Raw genomic sequence first — 20,651 nt, 5'->3', positions numbered from 1 at the left:
TACTAAATATAAAACAGATAACCAGCAAGGATCTACTGCATAACACAGGGAACTATACTCAGTGTTTTGTCATGAACTATAAGGGAAAAGAATCTGAAAAAGGGAAAAGAATCAGTTATACATATATGTGTATATGTATAACTGAATCACTGTGCTGTACACCTGAAACTAACATGACATTGTAAATCAACTATACTTCAATTAAAAATTCCCAACAAAAAATAAAATATGGTTCAGCCAAAAATAAATAATTAAATATATCTAAATTAATATATTTAAACAAATAAATATGTTTGCACATATATATATAGATATAGCAAATGTGGCAAAACATTAAAAATTGTTGACTCTAGGAATAGGATATTCATTTTACTTTCAACTTTCTTATGTATTTCAAAAGTTCATCATAAAAAATTGGAAGAAAATGTTTGTGATAAAAACTTGGAAACAAAGTAAAATGAAAATCATCTCTGTAGATCATATAAAGCAGAACTGCCTGAGTTTGCAACTGCAAGAACAAAACACTTAAGTGCACAGCCTGGTTTTGTTCCGACCCTCCTGATTAAGACTGACCCCATGGATCAGTGTGAGGTCTGCAGAGCTGTCTTCTGCCCTCTGTACCCTGTCCTTTCTTCTCCTCTTTTCTTTTCTCTCATTTCCTGTCCTCTTCCGTGTTCCCCATCAAGATGGAGAAACTGTTGACTACAGTGATTTAGAGTTGTTAGTTTAAGTGATTATATTTAAATCAAAACTCATTATTTCAAGACTGTTATTTTAACAATATGATTATAAGACCTTTTCTTCTATTAAAAGAATTTCAGGAATTAGCAAAGGAGCAAATGTAACTTGGGGGCTGATGGGGAATGGGTTTGACTCAGAAGGTACACCTGACTTAGGTCTTGACTGGTGACTTGGGTGTGGGATGGGTAGTCAGGGTACATAAACCATGGTATCTGTACCCAGAGATTTTTCTGCTACGCTGGAGTTTTTGGTTCACAAAGTTAAAACAGAATAGCTGATCTTTATTTCCCTCTTGGCATTGCTGGTCGTGAACTGAAGTTTATATCCCGTCTCCACGTCTATTCTTTTCTAAGCTTCTGTGTGTGTATTTTCTGGCATATTTGACATTGTTTTAGTTGAAATTGAATCCTTTTTGAATATGTGGTAATATGCACATGTCCTGGTGAGTATGTATGTATCTTTCTTAAATACTGGTATTGGGCTATACTGCCTAGGTCAGTTATGAAGTCTTATTCTTAGGAGGAGCATTAATAGATACTATTTTGATTTTATGATACCATACATTTTTGTTGCTTTTTATAAAGAACATTTTAGAAAGCTTCTAAACATGTAAATATTTGATTATTTTACTTTTTGTCTTGCATAAATAATAAATTGCTATATAGACAAATAAAAAAAGAAATATATACATGTATATTTATGAATTTACATATATCCAGAGGACAGTAGGAAAATCAGTATGATAATGCATATTAAATGTATAAAATGATGGGAATTCCCTGGCAGTCCAGTGGTTAGGACTTGGCGCTTTCACTGTTGGGGCCTGGGTTTGATCCCTGGTCAGGGAGCTAAGATCCTGCAAGCCGTGCAGCATGGCCAAAAAGAAAAATATTTATATAAAATGATGAATTATCTACATTTACCTTTGAATATTTGTATAGCAGCATATGCCTGTGTAATTTTATTTTATGTATTCACATTTGATTTTTGTTGTGAAGTCAGACAAGTCCTCTTATTTCTGATAGCTGAACAAGCCCGTGACGTGGTATGATAGTGACCTCTACTGGTCAATATGCATTAAAAAAAACCTGAGGTCCTACTATATATATCTCTAAGTCTTAGTATTTATTATTTATTTATTTATTTATTTTTTCATCTTGATCTTTTGTTAGTACTTTTATGAATTCATCAGTTTTCCATTAGGTCTTAGTATATATTTAATTTGTTTCTGATGAATATCACGTTCCCTCTCTGTAGGAAAAATGGAAGATATCTTTACACTTTTTAAAATTATACCAAGACAGTCTTAGTATAAAGATTGTTTTATAAAGGATAAATAGGTCAATGTGGTTACCTTAAAAGAGACTAATTTACATGGATCATTTAAACTGATTCATTAACTGATTTTGAAAAGCAGTTTGATTTGATAATGATAATGAAAATTATTCAACACCAGTGCCTTACATTAGCTAATAGTTAGCCTTTATTATACTGATGCAGTAAAGGTCCTCTTAGTGATGTAAATATGGTTTTATTTTAACAAAAATTAGATTTCAGGCTTAATTTTGTGAAAACTCCGAATTAAAATGGTGTTTAGTAACTTCAGCTTTTTGAAGGACTAACTGGTATTGACACCTGACCAGCAGATTCTGTATTACATTTCTAAAATTGCTTATTAATAGAACTTAGGCCTCTCCAATTCTCATTATTAAACACTTTGTCAGTCCAAAACACTCTTCCATGAGATGAAGTGCTAGGCAATTTGATGATGTTAGCAGTAAGCAAATCATCCTTTTTAGGCAGTTATGTATCAGTTTGGTACTTTTCCAACCAACCCACTAATTACCTTTTATAAATTAAAATAATTTATTGAAGACAGTTTTGAAATGTTAGGTGTAAAAATAAAAAATATTCTGGGTGAACATTATACATAATTATTAGAATCATATCATCACTGGGATAAAGCACAGTAAACTGTTGGAGTTTGGGTCCCCTGAGAATTCAGAAGGGAAGCTCATTTCCAGATGGTGGGAGGTTTTAGAGTTTCTGTGCTTCGATTCAAAGAGCCACCTAATTAGAAGGAAAAAGTGCGTGTGATGTGGTACAGTTTATGTTAGCTCTTAATTTTAAGAAATAGGTATTTTAGTGCTATAATTCCATATCAGTTAACTTCATGTTAATTTTAAATGCACATTTTGTCATAAAATGACAAATACATAGAATTACTCCTTTAAGCCCACTTTCTTGGAATACATATACTAGTTAATACTTGTTATATAGTTATAACTATATTGGAAAACAATTATAGTTAAATACAGTAACACCTACTATTTTTAAAATAGTAGAAATGTTTTTACTACTTTAAAAAATGGTAGATAGAGAGTGTAAGAGTGTAGACTCTGAAATCAGACTGATTGTATTTAAACTTAAGTTCCACCACTTACTAGCTATAGCGCTTTGTGCAAATTATTTAACCTCTCAAAGCCTCAGTTTCTTCATCTGTAAAATGGAGATACTGATGGCAGGATTGTAGAAAGGACCAAATGAGTTAATGCACATAAAATGCTTCAGAAAATTTCCAGCACATAGTAAGTAGTCAGTAAGTGTTAGTATTTCTGTGTCTCTTTGATGTGTTTTTCTGTCTTTGGTTCACCTAACCTGCAGTGATTCCCATTTACATCTAAAAGCACAGACATTTCTCACTGTTTCCAAGCTTCGTGTCCCTGACTGTCTTCCCAAGGATGTACTCATGTACACCTCCCTTGATATCCACTGTGCAAAAAGCCTTAGAGGTCTGAGTTAGCCCACGCCTTCCAAGAAACAGATGCGAAGACTAGATTAACTGTATAAGGCATTTATTAGGGGAACCCCATGTGAGAGTAAAGGGGGAGGGATCTGGGAGGGGATGAGAGAGCCATGAGCTCCCCACACAAGTCTGAACCAGAGTGGAAGAGAGGGTAAAGAAGGAAAGAGCATTGTGTGCAAGTGTCTTAGGCAGCCGAGCAGTTCTAAGGAAAGTTTGGCCAGGCTGTTGGGGAGTTCTGTGGCCAAAGCCTCCTGGAAGCATCCTGGGTCTCCCAAGCCTGGGCTGCCTCAGTGTCCCTGCTGTGTGTGCTCTGTCTTTTCCCAGGAGCAGCCCTGGGAAGTGTGTCTGCAGTATAAGCACAGCCCTGGGCTTCAGAGCACAGTGACTAGAGACCCTGGTCATTTAGGTCTCCTGCAGTTACAGGTCTGAGAGGCACATTTGCAAGGCTACCAGAATATTCCTGTTATTTAAAGGAAGATCCTATCCCTTTGCATTGCACTTTCAAAATCATCCACTACCTGTCCTAACATCTTCAGCCTGAAACCATCACTTTATTCCTAACAATCTGTAACTGTTTAATGTTTCCCAAATATACCTAGAACTCTTCCATTTCAGCAATGTTTTTATACTGTTTTTCCCCCTCCTTTTCATTCTTGATGTCTTTCTATGCATCCTTAAATCTTACCAGCCTTTTGCGCATTTCCCTAATGCCCCCTCTTCTCCAACCCACTCCACCAAGGGGTTATCTGTCCATCTTCTCCACATGTGGTGCTTTCATTGTTACCAGTTTTATTAGTTAGGATTAGGTTTGAGTGTGAATCATAAAAACCCAAAGTAAAAATAGCTTAAATAAGAATGCAATATTATTACTCTCTCCTGTAAAGACCCAGAGGCAGGCAGCTCAGGCTCTGTGTTGCTGCTCTGTTCTACAAAGGCCTCAGGGACCCAGGTACCTGCAAGCTTTCTACTCTGCATCTCTAGGGAGTGGCCCTTCCCTTCAGGGTCCAGGAAGCAGCTCCAGCCTTCATATCCACGCTTCAGATGGTAGGATGGGGGACAGGGAAAGAAGGGGCAGAGAGCATACATCAGCTGCCTTTTAGGTAAGCTTTCTAGAAGCAGTCACATTTCCTGTTGCCTAGAACTTAGTCACATGATGATCCCAAGCCACTAGGGTGGCTGATAAATGTGGTCTTTATCCTCAGCGGCCATGTGTCCAGATAAAGAGAAAAGGAGAAGAGTTATTGAGGGACCCCTGGGGGCTTCTGCACTAGACTCTGCTCAAAGAGGACATGCAACTAGACCTTGTATTATTATTCATTCTCTGTCACAATCCTCTACTAGATTACAAGCGCCTTATGACAGCTACTGACCTCTAGAAGCTTGTCTCCGCATGGTGCTAAGGGTGCCTCTCATGGAAGAAGTGCTCAGTCTGTTGTTATTGAGGGGAGGAAGTAAGAATTTATTAGCACTTTTTACAGAGTAAGAAATAAGATGCTATCACGTAACCTTAATAAATCTAATACTAATTTTTCACTAAAGTAACCATCAGGAAAACTTAATATTTTCAGGGAATTGAAAAAAGAGTTAGGTTTCTATTGATTTAAAAGTAATTTTAATACTTCTGCTTCTCTGTATCAATGCCTATACATCTGAATTTATGATCCCTGGCAAGTTGCTTAACTATTTGGGTTTCATCTGGCTCCCACTGTTGACATAATGACGATGATAAGAACAATAAAAGTCATCATCATCATCATCATTTTAAAAGAGATTTGGACAAAGATATCCTCTCCAGTGTATTTCTTTCTCTCTGTAACTACCTTTTCATTTTTCTTATCTTTACTGTAGCTTCTTATTTTCTTTTCGTGAGACTTTTGCTGTCCATGAAATATTTGTGGTTTTAAAATAGTTTTGTTAACCTAAATACTACACTTATAACCTTTTCTTGGGATTCTACTCAAATAATATGTATGAAATAGAAACCCAGGAATGTCCTAGGTCTGATGTGTCTGACATTTTGCATGCCTTCCCACATTATCAATCTAGGCTCAGAAAATGTTCAGTCTGAAGGTCATGTATTCCTGTGTTACTATTGTCATTTCCCTTTCATTCTTTATCACTTGTATATAATACTGGACATATGGTCAGTACCTGATTTGACCAAATTACACTTAACCTAAAATGTACAGGAAAGAAAGGAAAGACTCAATTATCTTGGCCAGGAATGAGGCCACAACTTCAGGAATCTTTGTGGAATCACAGTGATTGAGAACATCATTTGAAACCACCGTCCTAGAAGCAGTTTGGCAGGCTGAGTGAGAAGGATGGAAGACAGGAAAAGATTAGCACTTGGAGAACTCAGACCAAGTAGACATTTTTCCTGATATTTTTTCATTTTTCATTTTTCCTGATACATTTTTCACATATTTTATTTTGAAATGCCTCCCACTATTAGGCTTTTCTATTTTCTTCAGTTAGTGATCTTACAGTTAACACAGGCACATACTTATGGCTGGAGCAAATTTCTATAACTTGACCCTCTTTGCGGAATTCATCCCCATCACCAAGGAACATGGGAAGTTTCCTGATGAAAAGACACGTTCTGTTCTGTTTTCCCAACTCCAGTACTGGCACTGCACTTATGAACCCTGTGACATCAGGTTAACCTTTTATGTTCAACCTACTAAGCAAGAAACTGGGAAAATGTTGTAAGTTCAAAAAAATTTTTTTTACTTTAAAGCAGAAAAAAGAAGAGAGAAGAGCTTAATAAAATTCTTCTAGGCCTGCTCGATTTTCCCCTTGGTCTGAAATGTGTAAAAGATTGTTTTATTGGAATGGATAGACTAAATAAATAACTGAGGAAGTAAAAACAGACACTAGACTTTAGTCATTCTATAATCTGATGAGAAAATAAGACATAGGGAAAAGTCATATGGATTTTACATTAAACAGCACAAAAATCAACATGCCCATTAACAGTGGTAATAAGATTACTTAATGACATTTTAAACTTGTTTTAGATAGCTGAAAAATTGTGGGTCTTTGTTTTCCCAAAGCATTTCAGTTATAGTAACTACCAAAGTTGTAAATCATCAAATATGTTTAAAGCTGCATTTTCCAATTAAGATATACACTTTGCTCTATAATTTAAGACTGGTATGTTTCTCTTATAATCACCTATTTGACTTCGTTTTGCCTGCGTTTTTTTCACTGCACAGAAAGAACTCATCTCTGTTCTCTCCACAGGGAACGTGATGTGAACAGAATCAATTACATGTATGCTCAGTATGTCAAAAATACTATGGAACCACTTAATATCCCAGATGTCAGTAAAGATAAAAGATTTCCCTGGACAGTAAGTAACCCAATTTTAGACTTGGAGCTTGAAGGCTGTTTCCTATCAGATCTGCACTTAAACTAGTTACTCTTAACTGAAGGACTGGCCCTAGAATTGGCTCTTTGGGAGTGATCTGTGCTTTCCGTGATCTGAGGAAGGAGAATAAAACAGCTTGTAACATCTGTTGAGAGGTTATCAGCTATACTTGAGTATTTTTCTCTGTACTTTTATTAGTTTTTTAAACATGTATTAATGAACTATCATAAACTAATTTTGAGGTAATTTAACTATTACCTACTTAATGACATTCTTTAGATAGTATGGCTGGAGTTCTTGAGTTTACCCTCAAAAATTAAGTTTCATATGGCTTAAATGCCTGTAATTGGTAATCTACCGCAGTGAACAGCTCTGTGGAAAACTGAATATCTGTTTTCCTTGAGAGCAAAGCTACAAGGGTCAGTTTCTCAGACATTGAAAACTTTGAATTCTAGTATTTTTTCTCATCTAACTTCAGAAAAGCATTGCAGTTTGAGGCAGCTGCCTTGACTTTGTTATTTGCCTGTCTAGGAGAACTTTTTAGAACTTTAGCAATAAGGGCAGTAGATAACAGTGGTAAAACTAAACAAGGACAAATTTGTAACATGTAGAATCCTAGGTGGTGTAATGCTTTTGACTTCTGCCCCTCTTGTTAAGTTATTTCAGACATCCACTACACAGGGATAGTAGAAACTGAATAAATACTTTGCTTAGTATTACTGTAAGCTGCTTGGAGAGTTTAAAATGGAAAATAAAAGAAATACAGGTAAATAAAATGGAAAATATGGAAAAAATTTTTTAAAAGAAAATAGGATATTTAGTTTTTTTAATAATGTAAAGACTAATTGCTTTATAGTGCATTTATGTGAACTTCATTATACATTTGTACATTTTCTACACTCTGATGTTATCTCCAGCTAATAAAAGAAGAATATATTAGTGGCTTCTGAGGTCCAATATAGTTTTCTATAGCATCTAATGGACAAACAGTCTTCTCATAATATTTAGCTGTCTTGTTTTTCTTTTTGTTTAGAATGAAAACACAGGAAATGTAAAACAGCAGTGCATTAGAAGTTTGCTTTGTACGCCTATAAAAAATGGAAAGAAGAATAAAGTGATAGGTAAAGCCTTTTTGTTGACCTCTACTCTGCACTTATTAAAGAAAAACATGTATTCTCAGAAACTTCTTTCTTTCAAGTGTAAATTTAAAGACTAAAATGTTTGAAAAAAAGATAAAAATTGGAATGATAAAATAATTTTGAAATAACTTTATATTGATAAATGTCAACAAACATTTGTTAAATATCTTATTAACTATGATGTATTTTGGTAATTGTAATCCTGTTTCAACAGAAATTTGGTTTAAGAATGACATGTTGAAAGTTAGCAAACTGAGAGAGATTGAGTCGATAATGTATATTGTTTTAGGGCCTCACGTCTTGGTTTCTGGTTTTTCTTTTTTGAATACATGGTTTAGATTGTAGGTTGTATTCATTGAACACTCCACTGCTTTAGGCACTTGGGATAAGTCAGTGAACAAGCAAAAACCCCTGCCTCAGGGAGTTTACATTCTTACATGAAGGTTAGTAAAATGTGTCTACTGCAGGAATGATGGAAGAAGGCATTCTCATAAAAATGAGATGATGTTTCCTATTATTGACATATTTATTTCTTGGCATTGCAGGTTATATTAAACGTAGAACAGAAAATGTGAGGTTTTGTATGCCAATCATGCATGATTGACACTGTGAAAACAGTCTGAACTGTTAAGTATTCTCCCAAGAACTTGGAACAGAGGCTAAACTTTTAAATAAAAACCCTAACGGAGCAAGGCTTAGCTATATAAATTTACCTTAAAAATTCTGGTGAGTTTCCAGGTTGTAAGATTTGACTGTAATTTCATTAAAGAAGAGTGTTGGTCAGAAAGGTCGGTGCGGGGGGAGGGGGAAATCGTTCATGAAAATGGGGGGAAAAAAGGACAGATATTGAAAGTGCCTCTCCAGTTGTGTGCAGTACTCGGGGAACCTTTGCCTCTCACATGGAGATGGATGTAGAAGGTTGTAGCAGTGTATAGGGTGTGCTGACCACTTGGCAAGGCCAGCACTTGCGTGGCGATAGATGCAGCAGGTTGTAGCTGGTACTGCTCACTGATTCCAGTCCGTTTGCTGGCATGCGTCCTCACTGTGAGATGGATACACGGGTTTATGCCATTAAACAAGCCACCAATCTGACTTCCCTTGTTCTGATTATTTTCTTTCCAAGATATGTTAACTCATAGGAAGATAATGCATTCTTCATACCCTCTCGAATACATTGCTTGCTTTGCCAGTTGTTTCTTATTGTAAATCAGTGAACTGGGCTTGAGGCAATGGGCTGAGTTGCAGGTGCATGTACTCGGGTTTCTGGGACGGATCTATTTCTTGTTGGACATTGATTATATTTTATTTATTTATTTATTATTATTTTTTTAAATATATATATTTTTTAACATCTTTATTGGTGTATAATTGCTTTACAATGGTGTGTTAGTTTCTGCTTTATAACAAAGTGAATCAGTTATACATATACATATGTTCCGATATCTCTTCCCTCTTGCTTCTCCCTCCCTCCCACCCTCCCTATCCCACCCCTCTAGGTGGTCACAAAGCACAGAGCTGATCTCCCTGTGCTATGCGGTTGCTTCCCACTAGCTATCTATTTTACGTGTGGTAGTGTATATATGTCCATGCCACTCTCTCACTTTGTCACATCTTACCCTTCCCCCTCCCCATATCCTCAAGTCCATTCTCTAGTAGGTCTGTGTCTTTATTCCCATCTTGACACTAGGTTCTTCATGACCTCTTTTTTTTTTTTCCTTAGATTCCATATATATGTGTTGGCATACTGTATTTGTTTTTCTCTTTCTGACTTACTTCACTCTGTATGAAAGACTCTAACTCCATGCACCTCACTACAAATAACTCCATTTCGTTTCTTTTTATGGCTGAGTAATATTCCATTGTATATATGTGCCACATCTTCTTTATCCATTCATCCGATGATGGACACTTAGGTTGCTTCCATGTCCTGGCTATTGTAAATAGAGCTGCAATGAACATTTTGGTACATGACTCTTTTTGAATTATGGTTTTCTCAGGGTATATGCCCAGTAGTGGGATTGCTGGGTCGTATGGTAGTTCTATGTTTAGTTTTTTAAGGAACCTCCATACTGTTCTCCATAGTGGCTGTATCAATTTACATTCCCACCAACAGTGCAAGAGGGTTCCCTTTTCTCCACACCCGCTCCAGCATTTATTGTTTCTAGATTTTTTGATGATGGCCATTCTGACTGGTGTGAGATGATATCTCATTGTAGTTTTGATTTGCATTTCTCTAATGATTAATGATGTTGAGCATTCTTTCATGTGTTTGTTGGCAATCTGTATATCTTCTTTGGAGAAGTGTCTATTTAGGTCTTCTGCCCATTTTTGGATTGGGTTGTTTGTTTTTATGATATTGAGCTGCATGAGCTGCTTGTAAGTTTTGCAGATTAATCCTTTGTCAGTTGCTTCATTTACAAATATTTTCTCCCATTCTGAGAGTTGTCTTTTGGTCTTGTTTATGGTTTCCTTTGCTGTGCAAAAGCTTTTAAGTTTCATTAGGTCCCATTTGTTTATTTTTGTTTTTATTTCCATTTCTCTCAGAGGTGGGTCAAAAAGGATCTTGCTGTGATGTATGTCATAGAGTGTGCTGCCTGTGTTTTCCTCTAAGAATTGGATAGTGTCTAGCCTTACATTTAGGTCTTTAATCCATTTTGAGTTTATTTTTGTGTATGGTGTTAGGGAGTATTCTAATTTCACTCTTTTACATGTAGCGGTCCAGTTTTCCCAGCACCACTTATTGAAGAGGCTGTCTTTTCTCCACTGTATATGCTTGCCTCCTTTATCAAAGATAAGGTGACCTTATGTGCGTGGGTTTATCTCTGGGCTTTCTATCCTGTTCCATTGATCTATGTTTCTGTTTTTGTGCCAGTACCATACTGTCTTGATTACTGTAGCTTTGTAGTATAGTCTGAAATCTGGGAGCCTGATTCCTCCAGCTCCATTTTTTGTTCTCAAGATTGCTTTGGCTATTCGGGGTCTTTTGTGTTTCCATACAAATTGTGAAATTTTTTTGTTCTAGTTCTGTGAAAAATGCCAGTGGTAGTTTGATAGGGATTGCATTGAATCTGTAGATTGCTTTGGGTAGTAGAGTCATTTTCACAATGTTGATTCTTCCAATCCAAGAACATGGTATATCTCTCCATCTATTTGTATCATCTTTAATTTCTTTCATCAGTGTCTAATAATTTTCTGCATACAGGTCTTTTGTCTCCTTAGGTAGGTTTATTCCTAGATATTTTATTCTTTTTGTTGCAATGGTAAATGGGAGTGTTTTCTTAATTTCACTTTCAGATTATTCATCATTAGTGTATAGGAATGCAAGAGATTTCTGTGCATTAATTTTGTATCCTGCTACTTTACCAAATTCATTGATTAGCTCTAGGAGTTTTCTGGTAGCATCTTTAGCATTCTCTATGTATAGTATCATGTCATCTGCAAACAGTGACAGCTTTACTTCTTCTTTTTCGATTTGGATTCCTTTTATTTCTTTTTCTTCTCTGATTGCTGTGGCTAAAACTTCCAAAACTATGTTGAATAGTAGTGGTGAGAGTGGGCAACCTTGTCTCGTTCCTGATCTTAGGGGAAATGGTTTCAGTTTTTCACCATTGAGGACAATGTTGGCTGTGGGTTTGTCATATATGGCCTTTATTATGTTGAGGAAAGTTCCCTGTATGCCTACTTTCTGCAGGGCTTTTATCATAAATGGGTGTTGAATTTTGTCGAAAGCTTTCTCTGCATCTATTGAGATGATCATATGGTTTTGCTCCTTCAATTTGTTAATATGGTGTATCACGTTGATTGATTTGCGTATATTGAAGAACCCTTGAATTCCTGGAATAAACCCCACTTGATCATGGTGTATGATCCTTTTAATGTGCTGTTGGATTCTGTTTGCTAGTATTTTGTTGAGGATTTTTGCATCTATGTTCATCAGTGATATTGGCCTGTAGTTTTCTTTCACTGTGACATCTTTGTCTGGTTTTGGTATCAGGGTGATGGTGGCCTCGTAGAATGAGTTTGGGAGTGTTCCTCCCTCTGCAATATTTTGGAAGAGTTTGAGAAGGATAGGTGTTAGCTCTTCTCTAAATGTTTGATAGAATTCGCCTGTGAAGCCATCTGGTCCTGGGCTTTTGTTTGTTGGAAGATTTTTAATCACAGTTTCAATTTCAGTGCTTGTGATTGGTCTGTTCATATTTTCTATTTCTTCCTGGTTCAGTCTCCGCAGGTTGTGCATTTCTAAGAATTTGTCCATTTCTTACAGGTTGTCCATTTTATTGGCATAGAGTTGCTTGTAGTAATCTCTCATGATCCTTTGTATTTCTGCAGTGTCAGTGGTTACTTCTCCTTTTTCATTTCTAATTCTATTGATTTGAGTCTTCTCCCTTTTTTTCTTGATGAATCTGGCTAGTGATTTATCAATTTTGTTTATCTTCTCAAAGAACCAGCTTTTAGTTTTATTGATCTTTGCTATTGTTCCCTTCGTTTCTTTTTCATTTATTTCTGATCTGATCTTTGTGATTACTTTCCTTCTGCTAACTTTGGGGTTTTTTTGTTCTCCTTTCTCTAATTGCTTTAGGTACAAGGTTAGGTTGTTCATTTGAGATGTTTCCTGTTTCTTGAGGTAGGCTTGTATTGCTATAAACTTCCCTCTTAGAACTGCTTTTGCTGCATCCCATAGCTTTTGGGTCGTCGTGTCTCCATTGTCATTTGTTTCTAGGTATTTTTTGATTTCCCCTTTGATTTCTTCAGTGATCACTTCGTTATTAAGTAGTGTATTGTGTAGCCTCCATGTGTTTGTATTTTTTACAGATCTTTTCCTGTAATTGATATCTAGTCTCATAGCACTGTGGTCGGAAAAGATACTTGATACGATTTCAATTTTCTTAAATTTACCAAGGCTTGATTTGTGACCCAAGATATGATCTCTCCTGGAGAATGTTCCATGAGCACTTGAGAAAAATGTGTATTCTGTTGTCTTTGGGTGGAATGTCCTATAAATATTAATTAAGTCCATCTTGTTTAAGGTATCATTTAAAGCTTGTGTTTCCTTATTTATTTTCATTTTGGATGATCTGTCCGTTGGTGAAAGTGGGGTGTTAAAGTCCCCTACTATGATTGTGTTACTGTCGATTTCCCCTTTTATGGCTGTTAGTATTTGCCTTATGTATTGAGGTGCTCCTATGTTGGGTGCATAAATATTTACAATTGTTATATCTTCTTCTTGGATCGATCCCTTGATCATTATATAGTGTCCTTCTTTGTCTCTTGTAATAGTCTTTATTTTAAAGTCTGTTTTGTCTGATATGAGAATTGCTACTCCAGCTTTCTTTTGATTTCCATTTGCATGGAATATCTTTTTCCATCCCCTCACTTTCAGTCTGTATGTGTCCCCAGGTCTGAAGTGGGTCTCTTGTAGACAGCTTATATACGGGTCTTGTTTTTGTATCCATTCAGCCAGTCTGTGTCTTTTGGTGGGAGCATTTAATCCATTTACATTCAAGGTAATTATCGATATGTATGTTCCTATTCCCATTTTCTTAAATGTTTTGGGTTTGTTATTGTAGGTGTTTTCCTTCTCTTGTGTTTCTTGCCTAGAGAAGTTCCTTTAGCATTTGTTGTAAAGCTGGTTTGGTGGTGCTGAATTCTCTTAGCTTTCGCTTGTCTGTAAAGGTTTTAATTTCTCCATCAAATCTGAATGAGATCCTTGCTGGGTAGAGTAACCTTGGTTGTAGGTTTTTCTCCTTCATCACTTTAAATATGTCCTGCCACTCCCTTCTGGCTTGCAGAGTTTCTGCTGAAAGATCAGCTGTTGACCTTATGGGGATTCCCTTGTGTGTTATTTGTTGTTTTTCCCTTGCTGCTTTTAATATGTTTTCTTTATATTTAATTTTTGATGGTTTGATTAATATGTGTCTTGGCGTGTTTCTCCTTGGATTTATCCTGTATGGGACTCTCTGTGCTCCCAGGACTTGATTAACTATTTCCTTTCCCATATTAGGGAAGTTTTCAACTATAATCTCTTCAAATATTTTCTCAGTCCCTTTCTTTTTATCTTCTTCTTCTGGGACCCCTATAATTCGAATGTTGGCACATTTAATGTTGTCCCAGAGGTCTCTGAGACTGTCCTCAGTTCTTTTCATTCTTTTCTCTTTATTCTCCTCTGCAGTAGTTATTTCCACTGTTTTATCTTCCAGGTCACTTATCCGTTCTTCTGCCTCAGTTATTCTGCTATTGATCCCTTCTCGAGTATTTTTAATTTCATTTATTGTGTTGTTCATCGTTGCTTGGTTACTCTTTAGTTCTTCTATGTCCTTGTTAAATGTTTCTTGCATTTTGTCTATTCTGTTTCCAAGATTTTGGATCATCTTTACTATCATTATTCTGAATTCTTTTTCAGGTAGACTGCTTATTTCCTCTTCATTTGTTAGGTCTGGTGTGTTTTTACCTTGCTCCTTCATATGCTGTGTGTTTTTCTGTCTTCTCATTTTGCTTATCTTACCGTGTTTGGGGTCTCCTTTTCGCAGGCTGCAGGTTCGTAGTTCCTGTTGTTTTTGGTATCTGTCCCCACTGGCTAAGGTTGGTTCAGTGGGTTGTGTAGGCTTCCTGGTGGAGGGGACTAGTACCTGTGTTCTGGTGGATGAGGCTGGATTTTGTCTTTCTGGTGGGCAGGTCCATGTCTGGTGGTGTGTTTTGGGGTGTCTGTGGCCTTATTATGATTTTAGGCAGCCTCTCTGCTAATGGATGGGGCTGTGTTCCTGTCTTGCTAGTTGTTTGGCATAGGGTGTCCAGCACTGTAGCTTGCTGGTCGTTGAGTGAAACTGGGCCTTGGTGTTGAGATGGAGATCTCTGGGAGATTTTTGCCGTTTGGTATTACGTGGAGCTGGGAGGTCTGTTGTGGACCAGTGTCCTGAAGTTGGCTCTCCCACCACAGAGGCACAGCCCTGATGCTTGGCTGGAGCACCAAGAGCCTGTCATCCACACGGCTTTTGGGAGGTCTGACGTCTTCTGCCAGCGTTCAGTGGGTGTTCTATAGGAGCAGTTCCACGTGTAGATGTATTTCTGTTGTATCTGTGGGGAGGAAGGTGATCTCCATGTCTTACTCTTCTGCCGTCTTCTCCTCTCTCCTGATTTTATAAATCAGTCTTGTGAACTTAGGTACTGTTCTCTACCCCAGAGAGTGGGATCTGTCCTCAGCATGGTAAACTAGTTTCTAAGCCTACAGGGCTGGGCTTGCTGACTGCAGTGCATTGCCTCATAAAGCCTCTTGGAAGCCAGCCTGGCGATTCCCTGAAGGCTGTTCATCACCTGCATGCTTCTCAGCTCTCAGAGAAAAAAGTAGAGCCTAGTGAATCCATATGTCAACTCTCTTTTCAAGATTATCACCGATCAGATCTCTAACATAAACAACAGAAGAAAACTGACAAGGGTACCCTACAATATGAAACTACATAAATGTTTAGGATATAAAATTTTATATTCTAGGAGTTAGGTGGAAACTACATTATAAATGTTATGCTTCTTTTTTAAAAAATTTTTTTTGAATTTTATTTTATTTTATTTTTTTTACAGCAGGTTCTTATTAGTTATCTATTTTATACATATTAGTGTATATATGTCAATCCAAATCTCCCATGTTATGCTTCTTTAAAATGCTTTTTGATATAAATATAGAGCTTTCCAGAAGCTGCCTTTGACCTTTGAAAATGTGAAATGGATTCCAGAAGCGATGCATCATTTACTAATAAGTTCTGATAAGAAGGAGGACAGAGTGGCAACTTGCCACATCAAGGCACATCTTCGCTTTTTCTCAGCAGCATCTCTTTGGAATAACTGGGAATGGGGAGTGGCTGGGGGAAGTTATACATCAGGCTTTTTCATCACTTTTCACATGTGATAAATAAGAGGAGTTTGGGGAAGTGCAAAGGTCCCTGGATGGGAATAGGGCTCACAACATCCGGCTGGCTCCACTCTCTCTTTAAGCATTTAAAAGGTTATGGGCTTTGAGCCCTGGTCCAGAAAGATCCCACATGCCGCGGCGCTACTAAGCCCGTGCGCCACAACTACTGAGCCTGTGCTCTAGACCCCGCGAGCCACAACTACTGAGCCCATGTGCCACAACTACTGAAGCCCACACGCCTAGGGCCCATGCTCCACAACACGAGAAGCCACCACAGTGAGAAGCCCGCACACCTCAAGGAAGAGCAGCCCCCGCTCGCCGCAAGTAGAGAAAGCCTGCACGCAGCAATGAAGACCCAACGCAGCCATAAATAAATAAATAAATAAATAAATAAATAAATTTATTAAAAAAAAAAAGGTTATGGGCACATTATTCAACTAACTAACCTTTCAGATCCCTTCAGAATCCATATTCTGTGTTCCTGTCACTGTTTCAGACAAGTGAACAAAGAAAGAAATACCATTTGAAATAATCAGACTTCTCTTGGCATACATTTTGTGTCACCCTGCTTGATAACAGAGTCAAAAGTAAGTAAATGTTGTCTTTGGAAAGGAAAAATTCCCTGCCAATAAAAAGAAAGAAAGAAAAAATGATTTCCCTGGTGGGGTTTCTTGGGGGGGGTTCAGGTTAATTTCAAGAGGGAAAATTTCCAGTGTTCCCTGCTGTCTTCGTAAGTGTGACAAAACAGAGAATTTGAATTCTCGACTATACTTTGTACTCACAGATGCAGCATGGAAAACATCATGGCCATAGATAATTTTTCTTACATGTCACAGACCAGATTCTGCTAGTATGTAATTCTAATACAGAATCCCCACAGAGTTCCATACAGAAAGACACACGGGCCCATGTGTTTTTGGTAATCTTCTTTCCCTTCCTTTTTTTTTTTCCCATTACTGACAATTAGATGAAATTATAGACATTAGACCAGTACGGGGCCCGTTGTATCACCAAATGTATTCCCTGAGGTATTTTTTCATATCAGATGTTTTCTCAGTGCTCTAGCTAACACAGAGTGTTTCCACCACTTTGTTTTCAACACTATTAAGAAAATACTTCCTCATTCAAATTCACTTATTTTAACCAATTATTTCCCCTATTTATTAGACTAAGTTTGCCTTTTTCTCATATCATATTTACTAGAAATTCTTATGCCTATTTTCCATGTCAATTTCAGGGCATATTTTGAAGAAATTAGTTCCATTCCCATCCAAAAAATATTGTTGAGAACATCTCCACTTTAAATAGCTTATATTTTCATCTCTCTTTTTTTTTTTAGTGAAAATGTAATAAAAATCATAGTGTTATACCACACGTTGTTTGACAGTGAAGTATGAGAGAGGAATATGTATTTCTTACTGAATATATTTTCTAAACTGATTACCGTCCTAATGCTCTGCTCATCTATGTGTTGCAATATGATCCCAAGACATAAGTAAATATTGTAAAATTATGTAAGTTTAAATTTGACTTCTTAATTTTATTTTTCATATTAAATTATATCATTTGGCAATATCACGAACTATTCATTTGTTTTTAAAAATATTTGCTAGGATTTTCCTAATGCAAATAAAATTACACTGTGCAGTGTCATCCATGGTACATACTGCTTATATTGCTTAAAGTATACAGTTTTTCCCAATTAAAGAATTGTTAATTATGATTAGTGATAAGTGCCAGGAAATAAGGCTATAGGGGCAGTAATAATGGAAAGAAAATGAGAAAAAAATAAAACTAGGAGATTATAGCTTGAAATTATAAAAGTGAAAATCTATAAAATAAAAATAAATATAAGGATTATAGTTTCAAGAATTGATTGAAGAAATGGAAAAATAAGAGAAACCTCATAGTAGCCCTGGAAAACAGAGACGCTTACCTTTATTGGACCAGAAACATTGAGGAATTTCTAGAAGATAGGAAGAATATACTATTTGTAAGAACACATTTTACACAGAATGGGAAAAATTTTAGTAGAGATAACAATATCAATATCAGACAACGTAAATTTTAAGGTAAAAACATATACTATACAGAATCACTTTGCATTGATTAAGTTAAATTCACAGAGGGAAGTGTAATTGTCATAAATGCTTCTATAAACTAAATAACATCATTGACATACAAGAACCAAAGCTATTAAAAATACAAGGAGAAATGGACAAAATGGTGATCATAGTGAGAGTCTTTAGTACCCTTTTCATAGAATGTTAAAGTACAGGAAAATATAAGGAAACATTAGAATTGATTAATACAGAAAATGAAATGGATTTAATTGGCATATAAATATTTACTTTTATATTTCATAATTTAAAAACACAAATTCCTATCAAATATTCATCAGAAATTTACAAATATTAGTGATACACACACATACAACACAAACTTAGTCATTTCTGAAAAGTAGAATTGACAACCACTGTCATGGATCACAGTGCGTTAAAACTAGAAATGTGTAATAAAAGGATAAATTGGAAGGAAAAAGCTCACTTAGACACTGAAAAACATTCTCCCAAATGACAAAGAAGAAATCAAAAGTCAAAATGAAACTATAGCATTTTAGAAAATTAGTGGTTGTATCAATTTAACTTAAAAACTCAAGGTACAAGGTCAAAGCTATATATATAGGAGTTATATAGCTTTAAGTATTTTGCCATTATTAATTAGGACATGATGAAGTTATTTGAACTAAGTGTTCAACTGAAGAAATTAGAAAGCACCTTTCTCTTTCTCACCCTCTATGCTGCCCCCAAAGTAAACAAATAAATAGGAAGAAAGCAAGCAGAGGAAAGAAATTGAAAAGATAAATTTATGAAATGAGAGAGGATAGTAAAACAAGAGATAATGGGCAAACACAATAATAATAAACAAACCTCCAACACAGATAATGAGGGAAATAAAAGAAACACAAATAGGAATGAGAAAGGAAATGTAATTACAGATACAGAAGGAACTTTAAAAGATGTTAGATAATACAATGTACCAAAAAAATATGTTTTGATGAAATGGAGAAATTCTATAAAAATTGGTAATAACCAATACTAACTCAAGGAGAGTTTAAAATTTTTCATAGAAGAGGGTGTGGAGAGAAGGGAACTCTCTTGCACTGTTGGTGGGAATGTAAATTGATACAGCCACTATGGAGAACGGTATGGAGGTTCCTTAAAAACCGAAAAATAGAACTACCGTATGACCCAGCAATCCCACTACTGGGCATATACCCTGAGAAAACCATAATTCAAAAGGACACATGCACTCCAATGTTCATTGCAGCACTAGTTACAATAGCCAGGTCATGGAAGCAACCTAAGTGTCCATCGACAGATGAATGGATAAAGAAGATGTGGCACATATATACAATGGAGTATTACTCAGCCATAAAAAGAAACAAAATGGAGTTATTTGTAGTGAGGTGGATGGACCTAGAGTCTGTCATACAGAGTGAAGTAAGTCAGAAAGAGAAAAACGAATACCGTATGCTAACACATATATATGGAATCTAAAAAAAAAAATGGTTCTGACGAACTTAGGGGCAGGACAGGAATAAAGATGCAGACGTAGAGAATGGACTGGAGCACATGGGGAGGGGGAAGGGTAAGCTGGGACGAAGTGAGAGAGTAGCATTGACATATATACACTACCAAATGTAAAACAGATAGCTAGCGGGAAGCAGCCGCATAGCACAGGGAGGTCAGCTCGGTACTTTGTGACCACCTAGAGGGGTGGGATAGGGAGGGTGGGAGGGAGACGCAAGAGGGAGGGGATATGGGGATATATGTATACATATAGCTGATTCACTTTGTTATACAGCAGAAACTAACACAACATTGTAAAGCAATTATACTCCAATATAATGTTAAATTTTTTTTTGTTAAATTTTAAATGATGTTTAAGATGTTAAATTTTTTTTTCATAGAAGTAGTTGAGAAAGTTATATTTTTAAAGTCACTAAAAAAAAAAAAAAAAACACAACTATTTACCAAAGTAAATTCTTACCAAAGCAATGAGAGGACAGGAAAGGATGAAATAAGGTGAGGCATGGAAAAGGAAAAGGCAAAATAACTTACAAAATGATAACGATTGTTGAATGAAAGAACCTAAAAGAATCAGCTGAAAGTACCTATCTAAAACGAGAGTTGCAGAAGTTCCTGGCTATCAAATTATTAAAAGAAAATAACTTTCTTACATGCCAAGACAAATTTTTTAGAAAATAATAATGGAAAAAGCATCCCATTTACAATAGTAACAAGGAATAAACTTGGTCAGAAATAGGAACATCTATATGAGGAAAACTATAAAAGTCTACTAGATAACTTGAAAATCTTTAAGTTATCTTTAAGTAAGTGAACTGATATAACATTTCCTGATGATAATAATCTATTATTTAAGATGTTAACTTTTTGCAGATCAGATTTATATCAATTTTAATACATGTCCTCATAAGATTTTTTTTTCAGGGGGTAGAGGGATTCTTGACCAACATGTATAAAATTCATCTGGAAGAATAGCATAAAAATAATCAAATAATCAGAGTGGATGGATAGAGAATTGCCTTGTCAGAAATTAAAATAATGCTGCATAAGTAACATTATTAAAAGTATTATATGTGTGCTAGAAGAGATGGCAAGATTGATG

At 36.1% G+C, this 20,651-nt stretch overlaps 1 protein-coding gene across 3 annotated transcripts in view; it reads left to right on the top strand.

The window, feature by feature from the left end:
- The window catches only part of PDE5A (phosphodiesterase 5A), a 154,808-nt gene that overhangs the window by 77,443 nt on the left and 56,714 nt on the right, over positions 1-20,651 (top strand). For all 3 annotated transcript variants that reach the window (XM_068543365.1, XM_068543367.1, XM_068543366.1), the window contains exons 8-9: positions 6,794-6,902; positions 7,954-8,041. In XM_068543365.1, coding sequence (XP_068399466.1) covers positions 6,794-6,902; positions 7,954-8,041 — 197 coding nt within the window. The remainder of the gene's footprint in view (positions 1-6,793; positions 6,903-7,953; positions 8,042-20,651) is intronic.

The sequence above is a fragment of the Eschrichtius robustus genome, chromosome 4 (assembly GCF_028021215.1).
Source record: "Eschrichtius robustus isolate mEscRob2 chromosome 4, mEscRob2.pri, whole genome shotgun sequence".
Lineage (NCBI taxonomy): Eukaryota > Metazoa > Chordata > Mammalia > Artiodactyla > Eschrichtiidae > Eschrichtius > Eschrichtius robustus.
The sequence above is the reverse complement of the archived record's forward strand: the minus strand, read 5'-3'. Positions and strand labels throughout refer to the sequence as shown.